General features: G+C 41.2%; 1 protein-coding gene across 6 annotated transcripts in view; it reads left to right on the top strand.

Moving 5' to 3' along the window:
- Positions 1–18748, top strand: part of rbfox2 (RNA binding fox-1 homolog 2) — a 52998-nt gene that overhangs the window by 14775 nt on the left and 19475 nt on the right. For 5 of the 6 annotated variants that reach the window (XR_014769843.1, XR_014769842.1, XM_084715506.1 and 2 more), the window contains exon 3: positions 16417–16623. Coding sequence is in view for 4 of the 6 variants with exons in the window: in XM_084715506.1 (XP_084571632.1) it covers positions 16417–16623 (207 nt within the window). In the remaining 2 variants the exon portion in view is untranslated. Of the gene's footprint in view, positions 1–3203; positions 3436–16416; positions 16624–18748 lie in introns of those variants that run through there. The other variant, XM_084715507.1, reaches the window with a different exon arrangement.

Genomic DNA, 18748 nt, shown 5'->3' with positions numbered 1-18748 from the left:
GCTCGTGCAATGAGAATGAATGACACTTGTCATCACTTCTCTTACTAATGTTTTTCATTTGTTTCATCCTTTAGGATATAAGATGTTTTCTCATCTCTAACAGCACCAAACATGCTCATTTAGCGATGATGATGATTGGAAATTGAATATTTAGAAAGACTCTTTTTATTTTTTTTCTCTTTTGCTTTGCAGCAAATGGGAAGAAAAATTAATGAAAACAATTTTTTATTGAGTGAATAAGGTTAACCAATGCAATTATCAGCAAACTCACAGTTAAAAACATAAGTATATAATTCATATCTGAAAAGGAGTAGGAAGGCGAAGACGATCATTAAGTGACAGATATAAGACAGCAGAACAAGATGCGTGTCTGCTCTCTGTCTGCATATTTAAAACTTACATCAAACCCTTTTATAGCCAGCATTTTAGTATGAATATTTGATTATTTACATTCTGTAATTGGTGCTCTAGTAGTTATAGTAGTTTTCATTGTTTACTTGTGGAGTCCGCCTCGTTCGTGCAAGATATAAATTGTCAACCCACGCACAAGGGATTCACTGAAAACGATGCATGCGCCTTATTGGATGCTGTGCTTCAGACAGATTCTGGTGTTTGAGTTCAGTATTTAAACCATGTTGGAAGACATTGTTGACCGTCATTTTTGTCTTCTTTTTTATTTAAATAATGTGACATAATGAATCCTCTCAGCCCACGTTTTTTTTTTTTTTTTTTGGCTTCGCTGTGAAGAGATCCACAAGTTGTTCTTGTGCTGCATTTCTGTTGGAGTGGGCATGTTTTCCTGTCCACAGTAAGGTTACAATGATATGGATGAATTTTTAGATGTCAGAAAATATCACAGTATATGGTATTATTATTATAATTATCATTATAATTATTGTTATTTATTACCATCATCAGCTACAGTGACCCTTTAAGGAATGAAAAACAAGGGTGAACACTGTATATTTCACAAAATATTATATGACATGAAACTTGAAAGATTTTTTAAATAAAAGTATGTGTAAAGTCTCCCTTTTGAAAATAAATTTAAAATAATAAAAAAAAGCTGTACATCTCCTGTCTGAAAAAAGGAAATTAGGAGGGGAAAAAAGAGGCAGGACCTTCAAAAAAGTAATAAATAACTAATAAGTAATTTCTCTTTAGAAATAAATAAATCTGTAAATAAATCAAACTGCAGAATTCAATACTGTAGATAAGCGAATGTTCATGGTGTGATAACCATCAATTTTTATATAAAACCATGATATACTTTGAAACTGTTACACGACTGCAACCCCAGTCTCCTTTGGATTATACATGTGACATGTAATCTTTATTTTTTAGCTGCTAAATGTTCTCTACAGCGTTCCAATGTCAAGAATGTTTTCCACTTGCCTGATCAGCCAATTGGGCCAGAAATCTACATGCCTAAAGTCAATTTTTACCTGCCCCTGTACAAATGGTTCAATTTATTAGTGGTTATTAAATAACAACAAAGAGTAAAATAATTTTTCATAGTTAATGTCTTGTTTTGCCAGTCAAAAAGCTAAATATATTCAGTTTAATATGATAATACACAGAAACAAGATGGATATCTCCATAATTGAGAGGTTGAAAACAGCATTTTCCGCCATTTTTGCATGAAAAAAAATTACGATTAATCGATTACCAAGATAGTTTAATCCTTTTTTACCCCTCGCTAGGTCAGGCAAGTGAGTTGTCAGATTTACTTGCCCAAAATGGGATTTTATTTGCCCTGGCCAAATGGACAGTCTTTTTTGTTGAGCCCTAAAATGTACATGGTATGATAACTGCCAATTTTAATACCATGGTACACCATGAAACCAGTATAGTGCTGCTGCCCCAGTCCCCAGAGGATGATACATATGACATGTAGTGTGGGGCTGTACGATATGATAAAAAAAATAATAATATCATATTTGGATTATTTTAACACTGTGATTGTGATATGATTCATGATTTGTGGGAATGATCACTATTGCAACTCAGTTTCTCTGAAAAATAAACAAAATATTAATTTTAAATATAAAATATTAAAATCATGATGATGTGACATTTGTTGGGGTGTGTACCAAACCAACATGTTTTCTTAAATCTGGAGAACAAGATTTGTAGTTTTTGTCACACATTTTTCTATCAAAAATCGCAGCTTCTGTGATTTGGATATTGCACTTGGCCATATTGGAGTTTCGATAATATTTTGTGTAATCGTGCAGCCCTAATTAATGGCTTTTCAGCTGCTAAATTCTCAACTATGTTCCCCAGTGTGTTGCAAACTTTGTCTGTCTGTGGTTTGGTGCTGAGCAGGTAACATACACTGTTTGCTGTGAACATCTGTCTGGTGTCTGTCTACGCTGCTGGAAACGAGGTTGATAAAAGCTCTAAGGAGCCAAAAAGAGTGAAGTTTCAGGCTGTAAATCCAAAGCAACGCGCTGAAAGACGCTAAAACGCTCAGTAAAGCAGAGGGGAACTGTAGAGCAGGGTGATGATTATCTGCGGTTATGTCAGTTTGAGAGATCCCTTTCAGAATTCAGCCTTGAGCTGCGCTTGGAGGTGAAAATGTAACTAGTTTCGAGTGCAGTCGTGACTCCTACAGAAGAGTGACTTGGGCGTGTTGTATTCAAACATGAGCCAAAATTTTTCAGCACATTTATGTAACAAGGTACATGACTGAAAGGGACTAGAGAGACGGAGGAGAGAGAAGGAATGTCTTCCTCTCCCAGTGGTGCCAGCAGCCCCAGTTAACTCACCTACATGGAGAAAGAGAACAGAAGAAGAGAGAGGAGAGGAGAGGAGAGGAGAGGAGAGGAGGGAGGGACTGCGACATGAGAGGGAAGAAGCAGAGGGGAGGGGAAAGTTTGCAGGTGTGACAGAGGCAGAGAAGTAGGAGGGAGGAGGAGGGGGGAGGCGTCAGGCTATCTGGGTGAGAGAGGAGGAGGAAGAGACAGAAGAGATGAGCAGGCAAGGGCACAGCAGCAAAACAGAAGGCTGGGGGTAGAAGGAGAGGAAAGAGCGAGTGGGAGAGGGAAAGAAAAGCGTGAGTGGGAGATACAGAAAGAGAGGGAGAGAAGAAGAAGAGGAGAGGGAAAAAGAAAAGAAAAGCAGCGAGGGAGAGTGACAGGGACAGAGGCCAGCAGAGGAGGAGGAGGAGGAGGTGGGGAAGGCGGGGAGGGGGAGGGAGGGAAGAGGGGATTGGCATGGCAGACAGAGCGAGCGGGGGCAGCGAGAGGGAGATTTTGAATCTGTGAGACAGACAAGAGAGACTGAGCTGGTGAGGTGACACAGGCATCGGAGAGAAAGAAGCAAAAGCAGCGTGAGAAGAGGAGTGAGGAGGAGAGAGGAAGAGGAGAGACGACAGTTTGAGTTGTTGCACAGAATACGATGATGGGACTGTACTATCCTTCCGTGTTGTCGGTGAGTGTTTATCTTGATATCTTTTCATATCCTCCGCCTCTGTGTGTATACGCTCCTGCTGCTGCCGTATCTCCTCCTCGCCAAGGCTCGGGCTCCTGCACTGTACATGAAAACACAGCGGTAGCCGCGTCGGAGCAGCGCTGTCATTGAGCATGAAATGTTAATTAACTACTAACAGATGAGGACTCTACTTGACCCCTTTACTAGAGCGGTCCGGTCAGGGCATTTCAGACTCTCGTTAGGACTCATCGGCCACTCGCTGCGAGGGATACAAACACCGCAAACTAGCGTAGTAGGCGTAGATGACAGTGAGATACGAGGCTTTGAGATTGTAGGATTCGCTACGGTGAAATGTATTATTTGCACGCTGTTGTTGTGGCATCTGTTCTCCTGCCCAGAGCTAGAAGCGCACGCAATCTGAACATCAAGAGTGCCAGAAACTGTGCTCTGCCATGTATTATGTATGCTCAGAAGAATCCATGTGAACATACAGTGCAGTGTGTTAGTTAGTGTGTGCAGCTGCATGGAGCAGTAAAGACATTTCTGAGGCAAAAGAGTGGAAACAGTGCGGGAATAAGAAGGGGGGAGGAGGAGGAGAGGTAAGTGAAAAAGTCTTTCTTCTTTATTGCCACCACAGCTGTCTCTGTACATCGCTCGAGTCCTGTGAGTGAAAGGGACAGGTGTCCCCCCAGAACAGTTGTCTCTGTCCTTTTTTTTTTTCTCTTCCTCCTCCTCCTCTTGTTCTTTTTCTTCCTTCTGCATCTCTCCTATTCAGCTAACAACACCTCCTCACTGTAATTTCTGTGTCACCCTTTTCACAAACACACACACTCGAGCTCAAGAAGCACACAGTGGGCTGCAAAGTTGGTGCATGAAGTGTCACGTTCATATCGTTTCGTTTTGCTGTGAGTCAGGCTCCGTGTGTGTGTGTTTCTTCCTGTCTTTTCTCTTGCATGTGTGTGCCGTACCTTTTGGATTCCTGCTCTCTTTACTGTTTGACCTCTTTTCTCCCTCCTCTTGCTCTCCCTGGGGCCCTGGCAGCTGTTATCTCAATGTTTTCCTCCAAGAGCCCCTGGAAGAGGGGGATGGGTTTGGAAAGAGACGAGTGAATGGGAGCGGGAGAATAGAAAATTGATTTTTAAGGTGACGGGACACCCTCTGGCAGTTAGCAGGGAAGCCCGTGGATGAGGGGAGCTGAAATTATTGCAGAGACGAACGAATGAGAGAAAGCGTTTGACAATATTGTAGGTCAACTGCAGGGAGCGAGTTTGCTCAATGACGCAATTTCAGACTGTGGAGCTGACTTTGCAGTTACGTGTGTGTAAGCATGCAGGGTATGACAGGGGTCATTTATTAGCTCTTTTAAAGTGTCAGTGTATGCTAATATTTTTTGAAGCAAGAGAGTTGGAGAAGAGTAAACTGGGTGCAAAAGGCTTTGAAATATTTTCTCAAGCCCCACCTAAGTGTGTGCCCTGAGGCGAGGGAGAGACACCTACCTGCTGCAAAACTACACACACACACACACACACATATACATACACTCTGCCACGCTTGCATAAACTGAAAACGGGTCGAGAGGTTTCAAACTCCTCCACCTCCCACCCTCCTCCCCTAAATCTTGTTATTGATTCTTTTGCAGGGTTAACAATGATGGTCGTTAAATGATCCCAATGAGCCCGTGTTGCCGTGGCAACTTGCATGAGTCATTCAGTTTTGTGCAGATTGTTAGATGGTTCGAGGCGTGAGGAAAGCGTCGTCGGGAGAGCCATGTGAGGTAAACACCTTTTGAGCTACATGTGCGGAGAGGGAGGTGGTTATGAAATTGCCCAAACATAGGGTTGTGATAGCAGTTTATCCTCTTTAGCAGCTATTTGCATCTCTAATGACTTGCTGTGAGGCATCTGTACCTGCCTCTGAAATGGATAGGGGGTTGTCCTCGCTGACTCTTTGGATGTTGCGGTTGTTAGTGACAACACTGTCCCTACAGCTGGCAGTAGTATGTGTGCATTTGTAAAACCACACTGGACAGCTAGACAAGGGTTTGTATTATTGCTTGAGCTCTAAACAAGATAAACTCGTTTCATGGTCGTGGTTTAATGTATTGGAAGAGGTGTGTCCATGTTGGGTAAATACACATCTTGTCTGTGAGTTTGTGTGCTCACCTGCTCAAGTGGCGTGTGTGTTTTTAATGAGGAATAAGTGCGGACAAATAATGTCATCATCTTTTTTGTTTTGGAGTGTTTACTTTTCATAAAACGCAACAGTGGAGCCAAGCGGACCATTGACACGCCATGACAGGGATCATGCACACATGTACATGGAAGGGGAATCATACATGAGACCCTACAAGGAAGCAGATGGGGGGAGGGTTTTGTTTGACAAGCAGGCATGTTACCCTATAAGGAGATGGAGAGGGGTGTGGGAGGAGGAGCCACAGGCATTGCCGATATCCTGTTGCTATGAAGCAAATGGGCTTGATTGACATGCGTGGGGGCGGGACGTATGCAAGGGTCCCGTCTGGATTTTATGAAGCGTAAAGAAGTGAAGCACACAGCAGAGAGAGTGGGAGGAAAGGGAGAACAGCAGCAGCAGCAGCAAGAGGAGCGGAGAAGAAGAAGAGCAAGAGGAGGGGGGGGGGGGGAGGGAGGGTTGACGTGGGATGGAATAATTTAACAAGAGGGTGTCTCCTGGCTCGTCGCTATGCCACACACACTCATACCATAAACGTTTCTCCAGCTGTTTGCAGCTTGGGTAACATCAGCGTGGAGTCAAAAGCCAAGATCTGAAGAGCTGAGCACAGCTTCCCCCAGTTACTAATGCCGTGATTGAGCCAAAATGTGAGCCGCCGCCGCTGCTAACAACAGCATGAATCACATTTTCCATCATCAAGTTTGTTGAATTAGGCTATAGACTAATGGCTGCAGGCCCGAGAAAGTAAGATACTGAAATGTCATTATTCATGTGAAATGACCCAGCAATGCCCCAGTTAGCTCTTAGCCATGTTCCTCTCCTTTCTTGTCCTCTGTTTTCCTTTCAGTTGCTTTCTTCTCTTCTTCTTCCTTTCCTTTCTTTTCCTTGCGTTCCACTCTTCTTTCCTTTCCTCCCTTGTTCTTTCCTTTTTTCTTCATTCCTTTCTTTAATTCGTTTCGTTTCCTTTTTTCTTCATTCCTTTCTTTAATTCGTTTCCTTTCCTCTTCTTTGCGTTCCTCTCTTCTTTTCCTTCCTTTCCTTTCTTTTGCTTGTTATCTTTTCCTCCCTTTCCTCTCTCCTCTTTTCCTTTCCTTTTCCTTTTGTGTTCCTTTCCATCCTGTTCCTTTTTCTTCCTTTCCTTTTCTCTTTTCTTCATTCCTTTCTTTCTTTCGTTTGTTTCCTCTCCTCTCGTCTTCTGTTCCTCTCTTCTTTCCTTTCGTTTCTTTCACTTTTTATCTCTAATACTTTCCTTTCCTTTCTGTCCCATCCTTTTCCTTTCCATTCCCTTGCTTTCTTTTCCTTTCATTTCTTGACAGCCATGTTCCTCTCCTCTCCTCTCCTCTCCTCTCCTCTCCTCTCCTCTCCTCTCCTCTCCTCTCCTTCCCTCCCCTCCTGTAGCGTAGTGAGACTGCTGCAGACGGGCACATTTTATAACATGCCTCCTCAGACACACTTGCTGCTGCTAACTGACCCGAAAGTAAGCCAGCTACAGCTACCGCTCTGACTCACTGGCTTTGCCTGGCCAACGCATACACTTACACAACCCTAACTGCCTCACGCCTTAACGCCAGGGGAGCGGACAAACGCACAAACACGCACATGCTGACATGAACTCGACATGTACACAAACAAAACATACACAAACCTGAGTGCTGGCACAGTTTGTCTCTCTGCAGGGCAGCGTTTCTCCTCAAATTGATCAAGAATGGCCTCCCTCCTTTTTCTTTGTGTTCCTCCTCTTATCTTCCTATCTGTGTACATTTATTCAGCAGGTGCTCATATCCTGATGAGAGGCACAAAGGCCACTCGCAGTCAGCAGAAAGCCCATAACTTGACAGTTTGAGAGGGAGCACGCTGGCAGGCACACACTATTTTTGTAGATACCAGGCTATCAGGTAGAGAGAGGGCTGTTGAGATGCAGCTAAAATGGATCTCCTCTGAAAAGGCCAATCGTCGAACACAAATACAAGGTTGTTTTTGGCTTGTGTTCCCGCTTCTATTTTGGTCTGGCAGAAGGAGCAGCAACAGCCGGGGTTGTCCATTCTCCTGCGAGGCTGTAGTCTGTTTCTGTGCATGAACGACAACAATGAAGAGGATGCAATGATTGATATGATCTGATCAGCGGTATATAGACTGTGTGGAAATGATATATAATGTTGCAACTAAGATATCAAAACCTCAACTCCTTAGAGAGCGTTATTAAAAATCAAGGCACTATCATTCTGTTTGAGTTTCATCACAGCTTGTCAAGTCCAAGACTGACTCATCTGTAGTTGAGTGAGTTGTGTCATGAGTCATCAATGTTGGGACTCGAGTGCGACAACACTGGAGCTGTGTTGAACATTTTAATGCAGAGTGGGAGGGTAGTTTTCCCAACAGATTTGACAAAAGGTAGAATTTTGTTTTTGCTTTTCCTCCGTTATGCAGTCAAAATTATTCACTGCACCAGCCATTGTGGCCAGGGAATCCCAGAGTTAGGTTTCCCAGGGTTTCCTCAAATGTTTTCATTCCTTCATTTCTTGCTTATTGTTCCAGTTCCAAGCTTATTGTCCCATGGAAGGCAATTAGTTTTGCAGTAAGGAGCTGGCAGTCATGATAGCATCAGATTTTAAACAAGACTAAGCATCTACAGTCATGCTAATGGTTCTGTGAGGCTGTACTTAAGGCGCCAGCATACTCCATAAACTGCATGTTAGATAATCGACTAGCTTTTGAAACCCCTCCTAAAGATGGGTATCCTTAGCCTTATTACTAATATTTATTGATACTACTTACCATACGTTCGTGTAAAAAAACATGACATGAAATAATATAAAAAGACTCAACAGCTATTCTATTGTTACTTTTTTGTAAAATAAGTAAAATTAGTGATTAGCTTTAGCTGCATTTTCATCAGATTTCATAAAGTGAGCCCACAGTTTTGTACATTTTGCCCTGCAAGCTTTTCTGACATCAGATTGGTGTATGGGGGGCTGTGTTTGACCATTTCTCTAACTTTCTGAAACCAATGATCTGACATTCACACATTATACATTTGAATGACTAAGCTGGGTTTGACCTTCTCTCTCTCAAAATCCCATTTTTCTTTTATTACACAACTACTCCAGTCACTCTTCCTGTGAGCGACAACAACACTATAAATGTCTTCCAGGACAAACTGCAGAAAATGTGCACTGTGGGGTCATGATACTAGAAATTTAGTTTTTTATTCCAAAACCAGTGAAATTCCCGAATTCTAGATACCCAATTCAATACCAAAGCAAGAAAAACAAAACAACAAATCCCACGACCATATTTTTTATAAAAGATGACAACGACTGAACATACAGGAGTCAGATGGTTGCTATTGTTACATTACTTTAGCCTAAACAGAGTAGCCTTTAGTGTTTAGCCATTGCAAAAGTCATGGAACATAGTGAGCTACTCAGCAATGGCAGCTGACTCAAACAGAATCAGTGGTAACATATTTCTGGATAAGGTTAACAAGGCTAACACTTTACATAAATTGAAACTCACCCACCTTGAATTGAATACTTGAATAAATTCCATCGTCTTTTTTGTGCCTCCCTTAGTTGAAAGTGTTTTCTCCTTTTGGTTGAACAGTTCGATGGCACCTTTTGCGTACTGGTTTTTGCAAATGAAGTATTGATTTTTGATGTTCCTCCTTGAATGTGAGAGTGCTTCCATACACGACTGTTTTTCTTTACAATGCGTTGAGGTGGAGCTGCCGCTGCAGCTGCACTTGTTGCCATCTTCAGTGTGTAGTTTTTCTTGTGTGTTGGTAGGCGTTCTTCGTCTTCCTTTCTTTCTTCTTTTCTGTCTTCTTCCTTTGGCAATTAAAGGCAGACTGCAACACTTGTAGGTCGAAAACTTGTAGAATTGCATCCCCGGCACCTACAGTATTATAGAAAGAATTTCAGGATTTTGGCATTGATTTAGTACGAAAACTTTGTTTCTTGTGATATCCCTAGTGTACTTTCATGCCTGTACTTAAACCATGTTGCATCTCCACCATCCTTTTAGTGGCCATCTTGACCCTTCTACTATTGTGGTGTTTCGGATTAGCTACAAAGACTTTTGCTTTCTGTTCCGATCAACAATACATTGTACAAACTACTACTTTTCCAGTATAATCCATCCCTTAGCTTGAACATGCTGTCAGCATGCTTATATGCTTATATTTAGCAGGTTCACCATTTGATTTAGCCTGCTGGCATGCTAAACATTGCTAATCAGCACAAAGTACAGCTAAGGCTGATGAGGGTTTTGTCAATTTTGGCATGAAGGTGGTACTAAATGAAAAGTTGAGGGGTCACCATACTCATTTCAATAAATTCTCAGAAGAACATGAATGTTTGTACCATGTCTTTATCCATAGAGACATGCTGCTAGTGTGACTGGAAGTTTTTATTTCCATAATGAGCTGCTTGAGACTGTAAGTACGTGTGTACAGAAAAATTTACATCATTGCTTTAAAATGTTGGCAGTGTATTCTGTATTGTCCCTGTTCTACTTTCCCCATTTCACCACTTGACCCAACCTGGGTGATCAACTTTCCCTTTCTAACCAGACACAGGAGCGGGTCTAGTTTCTCTATTTCTGTTTGTCATCCAGGTTAGCTCTTACCTGGTGGCCTAGAATGACTTGCTCCACCCGCTATCATTTTTACCTCTGCAAGTGCCCTTAATCTGGGGTGAGCTGATGCAAGATGAAGCCATCCAGGGTATCATTTATCATATAATGCGTGTTGCCTCCTGCAGTTAAAAGCCTCATCTGAACTGACTAATTTCCCTGTATTTGCTCTCCTTCTCTGTCTCTCTGAATCGAGCAAACATAATGAATTCAGGATGTCTCATCAGAGGATTTCAGCTCATGTTCACATTATTGCCATCAGTGATGTAACAGTGTGTATCTTTTTTCTTTTTTTCTTTTTTTTTTTACAACAAAGTGGAAGTGCCTCACACATTAACAATTTTCTGGTCTATTTTAAAGCTTTTGTTCATTAGAGCAAAAAATTACAGCTACTATTACCAGAAAACAAATTAGAAGGACGGGTGGAGTAATGTTTGGAAACACCTTGAAATCGGTATCTATCCAATACAGTGTATTATGCTATTAAATAACAGTTCTTTATGCTGAAAACTCAGGAAAGACTGAGATTCTGCAGACGCATGTGTATGTTTGCTTACATATTGATATTATATAATCCAAACACTCACATAATGACTGCAACTGTCTGTTCAAATAATGAGCATTGAACATTTTGTGTAAACCGAGGTATAAGACGGTGGCGTTGCTGCATGAAACTGAGGCAGGACAGGAAGGCGAGGATGTGAGGGATGTTATCACTTAGCGAAAATCTTAATTTGGATGCTTGTGGACGCTTGGAAGCAGTTCATACAGCTGCAGAGTTTAGAGGAGCGGACACAGCTGCCGTTTGAAAATGTGAATGAAGTTAAACTTGGACTCTGTGGTCAGTAATCTGGAGGCTGTGTTGCTTGAGTGCTTCTAGGCACTGAAGATGGAGAACATGGTTACTATTCTGGCTGAGGTGGAGTCTCTTCACCTGGCAGCAGTTTAGGTATGAAAAGAAGATGTGTGCGGTGAAGAGGACAGCAGCACAATCAGAGGTTAATGATAAACATGTATTTATTGTATGATATCAGGGAGAGTGACTCAGAACAGGATCACTTGTGGTTACCCTGTTGAAATCCAGCAGACCAGTACTGCAGTCATTAAAGGGATAGTCAGGATTATTTGAAGTGGGGTTGTATGAGGTACTTATCAATAGTCAGTGTGTAACCTACAGTAGATGATGGTCAGCACGCCCCCGGTTTGGAGAAGCAGAGAGGTGTACAAGTATGGAAACTAAGCACTGTACTGCTGTAGACAGGGTGAGGAACAAGAGGCATTTTAGTCACTTAAAAAAGGTCCCCCTGAAAAAAATAATAGCACTTTAATTGTACACTATATTTTGAATATTTTCACTGATTTACTTTACTGGCAGCACCACTGTTATGCAAGTTATGCAAGCAAATTTTCCCTCGCAAGAAACATTGTTGATTTCCCACTGCTTCAATCAGTTGCTTTGTTTGTGTTATTGTCTGACTTCAGTGAATCCAAGTTAAACCATAGAGAGTCACTCAATAACACAAACAAACTTGCTGATTGAGCCAGTGGTAGACCAGCAACTTCCATGTTTTGCAAGTTAAAATGACTTGTTTTGCATATGGAGTTTGGTTGATTTGACCTGATACTGATATTTGGCTTACATAACACAGTTTCCCTTAAAATACAGAAAATATGTTTTGCTTCTGACCCTGTCCGCAGCAGTACATTTTGTGCTGGTACTCTTCTCTGCTTCTCCAAACTGGTGGTGTGCTGACCGCCATCTGCTGGAGGTAGTACACTGACTACTACTTCAAACAACCCCATTTCAAATAAGCTGAACTATCCCTTTAATGATTGCAGTACTGGTCTGCCTGATTTCAGCAGGGTTTTTTTTATATTATTAGTGTGATACGTATATTAAACCTTATTTTTAACTAATTATACAAAGAGAAAATATTATTTGTAGTAGGCTTAATAAAGGTATAAATACACATGACAGGATATATTGATTTGGAATATTGATGCCATCAGTCCTGTTGATCATGTGGATTCATTGAATTGTGACTCACACAGGGTCCATGAGGGGTGCAATTTTCTTAAAAATCTACTTCTAATAATAATAGTTTGGTAACTGAATTTTTTTTTTAAACATTTCATTGTTTAAAATGGTCCTTGTTTTCAAGTAAACTAGTACATTAAGCAGGACAAGATTGATCTTTAGAAAAAAGTGAAACAAATAATGTACTTTCAAAGCAAAGATATAATTGACTTATTGTTTACTGCACATGTACTCTCCCCAATGACAAGATGCTAAAATATGTCTGGCATTTCTACTTCTAAAAACCTTATTGTACCTTCAGTATAACACGTAACGTCCAGTTGTATTTTCCGCTGATTTACCTGTGTTATTTATAAAACAAAGTTTGCCTCTCACTGTTGTCTCTGCTGTAGCTGATCTCATGTCACGATATCGATGTGATCCATGTCGACCGCATGCAGCCCTCGGTTTGTCACTGAGTCGAGGGGCCTGGCTACCGTGTCACAGGTGCGACGCTGAGAAAGGTCAAAAGCTGGGAGACAGATGGCATGCACAGACACACATGCACACACACTCACACACCCTCCCACACACTTTTAACACTCCCAAAGGGACAGAGATCTATTGTGCAACTCAGATGGGCATCGCTGCAGCCTGTCACTCACACACACACACACACGCATGCACGCACGTATGCACTCACACACACACACTGAATGTAGCTGAGCAGATGTCTTATAAGCATGGAGTCTCTTTAGTGCTGATATCCAATTTGACGGTGAATTTAAAAAAAAAGAATATTACTTTTACTAATGAATTATCATTTTTACTACCTGTTTTTAGTGCCACTGCTATTACCACTATCGCTAATGATGATAATGATGATTAGAAGTAGGAGGAAGATGAACAAGAACAAGGTGATTAATAAGACAGCCATATGCTTTTTTGTTTTTAATTATCTGCTGCTATAATAAAACTCTATTTGTATCTTAAACTTGTTTCACACCTGTTTTCTTTTGAGTTTATTTTGGTGTGTCTGATGTGTCTGTGTATGTTGTATTTTTATTAGCCATGTTATCGACATGCCCTGAAATCTGGTTCACACATTCTTACCGCCAAGAGATGAACTGTAACAACTTTAATGGTCTCTTCACTTTCCACATAATGCCATCATCGGGTCAAAGTTTGAATGTTTCTGTTCTTTGGTTTAAGGCCAAATACCTGCAACACTAATGTCAATCATCAGCCTCAGCTGTACCAGTAGTCTGCTAATTGGCTTAGTTTGCTATTAAATGCTAGCATGCTACACTTGTCGAATGGTGAACATGGTAAATATTAAACATGCTGAACATGAGGACTCCTTAAACGCTTGCATTTTTATAATGGTGTTAGTTACGTTAGCTTTTATGTTACTACAATGCTAATATTGTAAAATCATAACATGTATCCCATATCAATCACACTTAGTTTTATTGTAGGCTACGTTATATGTTAACCTGTGTGGAAAAGAATGCAGAACAAAATCCTGAATTATATTGGTTTATTGAAAATGAGAAGTTGCTCAGAGTGGCACAGTAAGGGTTAGATTTATTAGTAAAACTAAGAAAATTAGGCAGACTAGATGATACATGCATACAATCTTAGAACAGTTTGTTTTGATGCATGTCAGCTATAAAGGCATGCGGATTATATGTCTACTATTCATGTTCCCTATGTTTTGTATATTTGATCTCACACTTACGTACATAGAAATTGATAGTTTGCTGTGTAAGCATGTTTCATCTGGGCATCTATTGATGCAAGATACTACATTGATATCAGAATACAGACCTCCCCCATCTGAGTCGATTTTTGTTGTTGCATATTCTTCAGTTCATCTAAATGTCACTATATTTTAGCAGTATTTAGTTGTACATTAAGATAACGTTAAGATGATCATTATTCATCATCAGGTAGGGCAATTTGAAAATCTGCAGGGAAGCCTAGTCGGAGTTGCAGGCTTGCCAGCAGTACAAGGAGCAAAAACCTAAGTGTAGCTACATAAATCAATGATTACACACAAAAAATGTTACAACTAGGCGTGAGGTCTCCTGTGTGTTTCAATCCTGGAGTAAAGGTGAAGACTAGGTGTTAATAAAATTTTTGGTTACACTTCAAAAAGTGATAAGACGGCCCAATACAGGCCAAGGATTGTATTCCAAATCACATACTTTTTCTTTTTACTTGGAGCATGTATTACAGCTTCCCTTACAAAGTATGTACTGTTGCAAGCGGTATGCGTACAACCGAGACAAGCTGCTTCCTCAAGACATTGCTTCTTGAATTTTGACATTTTGCTCATATACCCATCATGAAGGATTGTGGGCCAGAATTACCAGAAAAGCTTGCTGACGTCCAACAAAACAAAAGTACAGCTAAAACACCTCACTCCTACAGAGTTTTGTTTCAGACACAATTTGGCTCTTTACAAGTGTCTTCAGATTGGACAGGCTTATCAGGGCAGGAATGTCACGATGGCTGTGCCCCACATCGGTGTTGATGCTCTGCCTGCACTGTGTGAACCGCTGGAAAACCACCGGTGTCTTGTGTGATGACACAGCGTGATATAAACTTTGGTTGATCGTGAAGCCTGATGTTACGCGGCAATTCTGCGGCTGCAGACTGAAGTCTGTTAATGGTGACAAACTGATATATTTGTTTTATATACACCTTTATGAAACATCTGTATCTCCATGCATATATGTCCATACCATCACATTGGCAGAAGCACATCTCTGCCAATGTGACGGAAAAAATAAGATCCTGTAAGTCAATATAATGAGAAGCTTTGTTAAAATATTGTGAAACCTTCACAAAATAATGACTTGCTATCTCAAAATGAATGAGTTAGTACCTCAACATAATGACTTTGAATGTGCAAACTTCTCAAAATAACAAGTTAGTTTAGTTAGGTTTTTTACTTTAAAGATCATGTATTAGAAAGACTGTAGCACTATCACATAAAGGCACAAAATAGTAACAATAAATATTCATCTATATGTAACAGCAGCCCTTTGAATCTTAGTTCGGTCCAGCCATATACTATCTTGTTAAAAAAATAAAGATAATACATTCATAGTCAATCAATGATCTGAGGAGGATCACTATAAATTACAGTCAGTCAACTTCCAAAAAATATAAGTTGAAACGTCACTGTGAGCATGTTAGCATGTCGACATTAGCATTCAGTTCAAAGCACCACTGACACTAAGTATAGCCTCACAGAGCTGCTAGCATGACTGTAGACTCTTAGTCATGTTGTAAATAAATGATAATGTTGTCAGTAAACCAAACCAAAATATTTTCTCAGTATGTTTCAGTCTCGGATTGATTGGCCCTCCCGTGCAGTTATTAGCGAGTTATTAAAAGATCTAAAAGACACTGATGGTGGGTTTATCTTTCGCAGCAGGCCATGCCTCTTCTATCAGTCATCACCTTTTATCGTCCATCCCCCGTTTTCTCTCCCGTCCCTGCTGTCTCCCGCCGCCCTCTAACTATTACCATTTAGGGTATCCATGCCCCACTCCCAACAGCGAGGAATGTGTGTGTGTGTGTGTGTGTGTGTGTTGTGTCACTGCCTGCATCGTGTTTGTGTTTCACCATGTGTTTGTGGGAGCCTGACTGTATTGTTCTCCTACGCACTCTAATGTCGGTAACATTCAGTCATTTTCTGGGGGTAATAATGTTCACAAAATACTTGGGCAGGCTTCCTTACTAACAGTTGGTCTTTGTGTGAGCGTTTAGGTGTGTGGGTGTTTGCGTGTCAAAGGTGGTTTGTGTGCAGAGGCGTTTGTGAGTGTGTGTGCAGGCGTTAGACACTCACCATTGTACAACACTCTGAGCATGGAGGCATCTGACCCTCAATAATAGATGTGGCTGCAGTGAATATTTAATGACTGGGGGGTGTAGATGCATTTACACACACATACATGGGGAAATGGAAATATAATATCCATGCCGGTATGACTTTTAGACCGAAGCTCTGGGAAAGTGGTCTCTGCGTGGTCGGGTGATGCTCTCAGTAAAAGATACCGTGGAAGTTCGCCAGTCGGCTACTTTAGCTTTCACTCCCTGCTCACTCTTGTCTCCTTTTCTTCCAACAGGGCTCTCAGGATAGTGCTGGTGGTCAGGAGGGACTCGTACCACCACCTTTCTCCGCCTTCCCTCCACCTCCGCCGCCACCCCCTCAGAACGGCCTGGCCCTGGATTACGGGGGCAGCCTGTACGCAGCGGGGGCCGTCCAGGGCCCCGTGGAAGCCAGCGGAGCAGCAAACAGCGCCGCCAACGCTGCCAACAGCCTCAGCGCTCAAGTGAGTGCCAGCCTTTTCCTCTGTGTGCAGCCCACATCAGGTCTTTGTCTTCAGAGGGCGCTGAGAGCGAGAATGTGGAGGACTATGTGTTATAGATTGAGACAAAAATAATAGTAAGTCGCTGGGATGCACCAGTCTGACTTTCTGCTCACAATACTAATTCTGATACTCAGAATCAGCCTTACAGAAGACAGGAGTCGCTGGTCTACTGCTGCCTCGATCTATTAATTTGTATTATTTTGTGACTTTGGTGAACCCAAACTAAAACGTAAAAGTCATACAATAACAAACTAACAGATTGAGGCAGCGGTAGACCAGCGGCTCCAGTGTTCTGCAAGATAAAATTAAAGATTTCACCTATGGAGTTTGGTTGGTTTGGAGAGACTGATATTAGGCTTATTAAACAGCGGTTTCCTGTTGTAAAAAGGTTCTCTGATGGCAGGGCAAAGTGGTGTAAATATTCTAAATATAGTGTGTACGTGAACTGATCTAGAATTTTTTTTGTGGCTCAGAAGATGTTTTGTTGCTGACCCTGTCCACAGCAGTTCATTGCTTAGCTCTCCCTGCAGCAGCGCTCCTGCTGTGGGCATGTCAACCGCTATCTACTGTAGGTAATACACTGAATATGGATAGGTACCTCATACAATCCCAAACACTTAAATACTGCTGAACACTACTAGCTTAACTAGCTATCTAGTAGTTAGTAGTATTTATTATGACAGCAGCAGACACCAGACTTCAAGGCAGCTTCGTATCTCAGGCTGTGAGATGTTTAAATACATCCTCCTCACTCCATGAAAATCAATAGTTTTATTCTTATCCTTTGCTCTGTGTTGTTTGCATGTGTGTGTAGTCTAAAGGGACTCCAGATTTCATTATACAACCTTGCATTTAGGGTGGCCACCTTCACTGTGGTAAAGAAGGAACACGTTACCAATGATGCCAGGCGCGGGGTCACAAATCAAGCCGGGAGTCCGGCCGTGCTCCCCCATGAAATTTTGAGTGTCTGAAATTGATGCATAAAAAAAATCACCAGAATACAGGAAACAAAATGTCTAAGTCCTCTGCCCCTGCCAACATGGCTGTAAATAAAATAAAGAGTAAATAAGGGAAGCATCAGTTATTTTAAGGATTCAAACATCCGATCATAGACATTAGACAAAATGTTTTGTCTGTCAGAACACTCTGGGTTTCTGCCCTTGCACTTGGACTGTTGGACAGTCCACCATAGTTGACAGAAAATGGTCTGTGGCAAATTCAGTTTGCCTTGTACTCACTCCCACTAACAGAACTGATCTACTTGTGGTCTGTCTGCCATTTAGATCTGTATTTCTCTCTTTTTACAGGTGGACTTTAGCTAAAGGCATTTGTATTAGAACAAAAAAAAAAAAAAAACAAATCTCCGTCTGAGTCTCTGTAACCAGGACAACATGACGTTGACTGATAGACAACAGACATGCTGATTCAATACTTGTCCACTATGTCTAAAGAAACTGTTTTGGTTTCATTATTTCTCATGTTGTTCCACCTATGTGAATACAGTGTTACGCATTACAGCGGAGTGTGCATGACAATAAGGGACAAATTACGTCCTGCATTGGTTCAGTAAGGGACAGTGCATTTTTCAATACAGGACAATCCTGTACTAAACGGCACAGGTGTCAACTTATTTGTTTTGTAAAGTGACTATTAAATAAACCCTTGAACCTGGTAGTATTACTTCTACTACTGCAGTTATACAACTGCTACTCTCTTGCACACTCTTAATCTTTCTGTACTCCGCACTGCTGATAGTTGCTCTATTTACACTCACTTGCCTGATGCATTCAAACATATATATAAAATATATATTGTGTACACATAGCTAAAACTAATGCACTCTAATCCAACATTAAATACACTACATTAAATCCTACCTTTATGAAGGTTATAATGTTCAGTTTTAAAACGGTGTTGATTCAACTTAATGAGCATTTTGTAGGCTGCAGTTAATGGTGCTGTTGAATTGTATTGTGTGTACTGACAGGAATTTCTATTATTTTGTCCTCTTCTTTTATATCAGTTAGGGTAGGCTGAATTACAGAAACACCTCTCTGTGTAATTAAGTTGAATTTAGTTGATTGGC

Source organism: Lutjanus erythropterus, chromosome 3 (assembly GCF_056507025.1).
Source record: "Lutjanus erythropterus isolate fLutEry1 chromosome 3, fLutEry1.hap2, whole genome shotgun sequence".
NCBI classification, from domain to species: domain Eukaryota; kingdom Metazoa; phylum Chordata; class Actinopteri; order Lutjaniformes; family Lutjanidae; genus Lutjanus; species Lutjanus erythropterus.
This window is presented reverse-complemented; position numbering and strand designations above follow the sequence as displayed.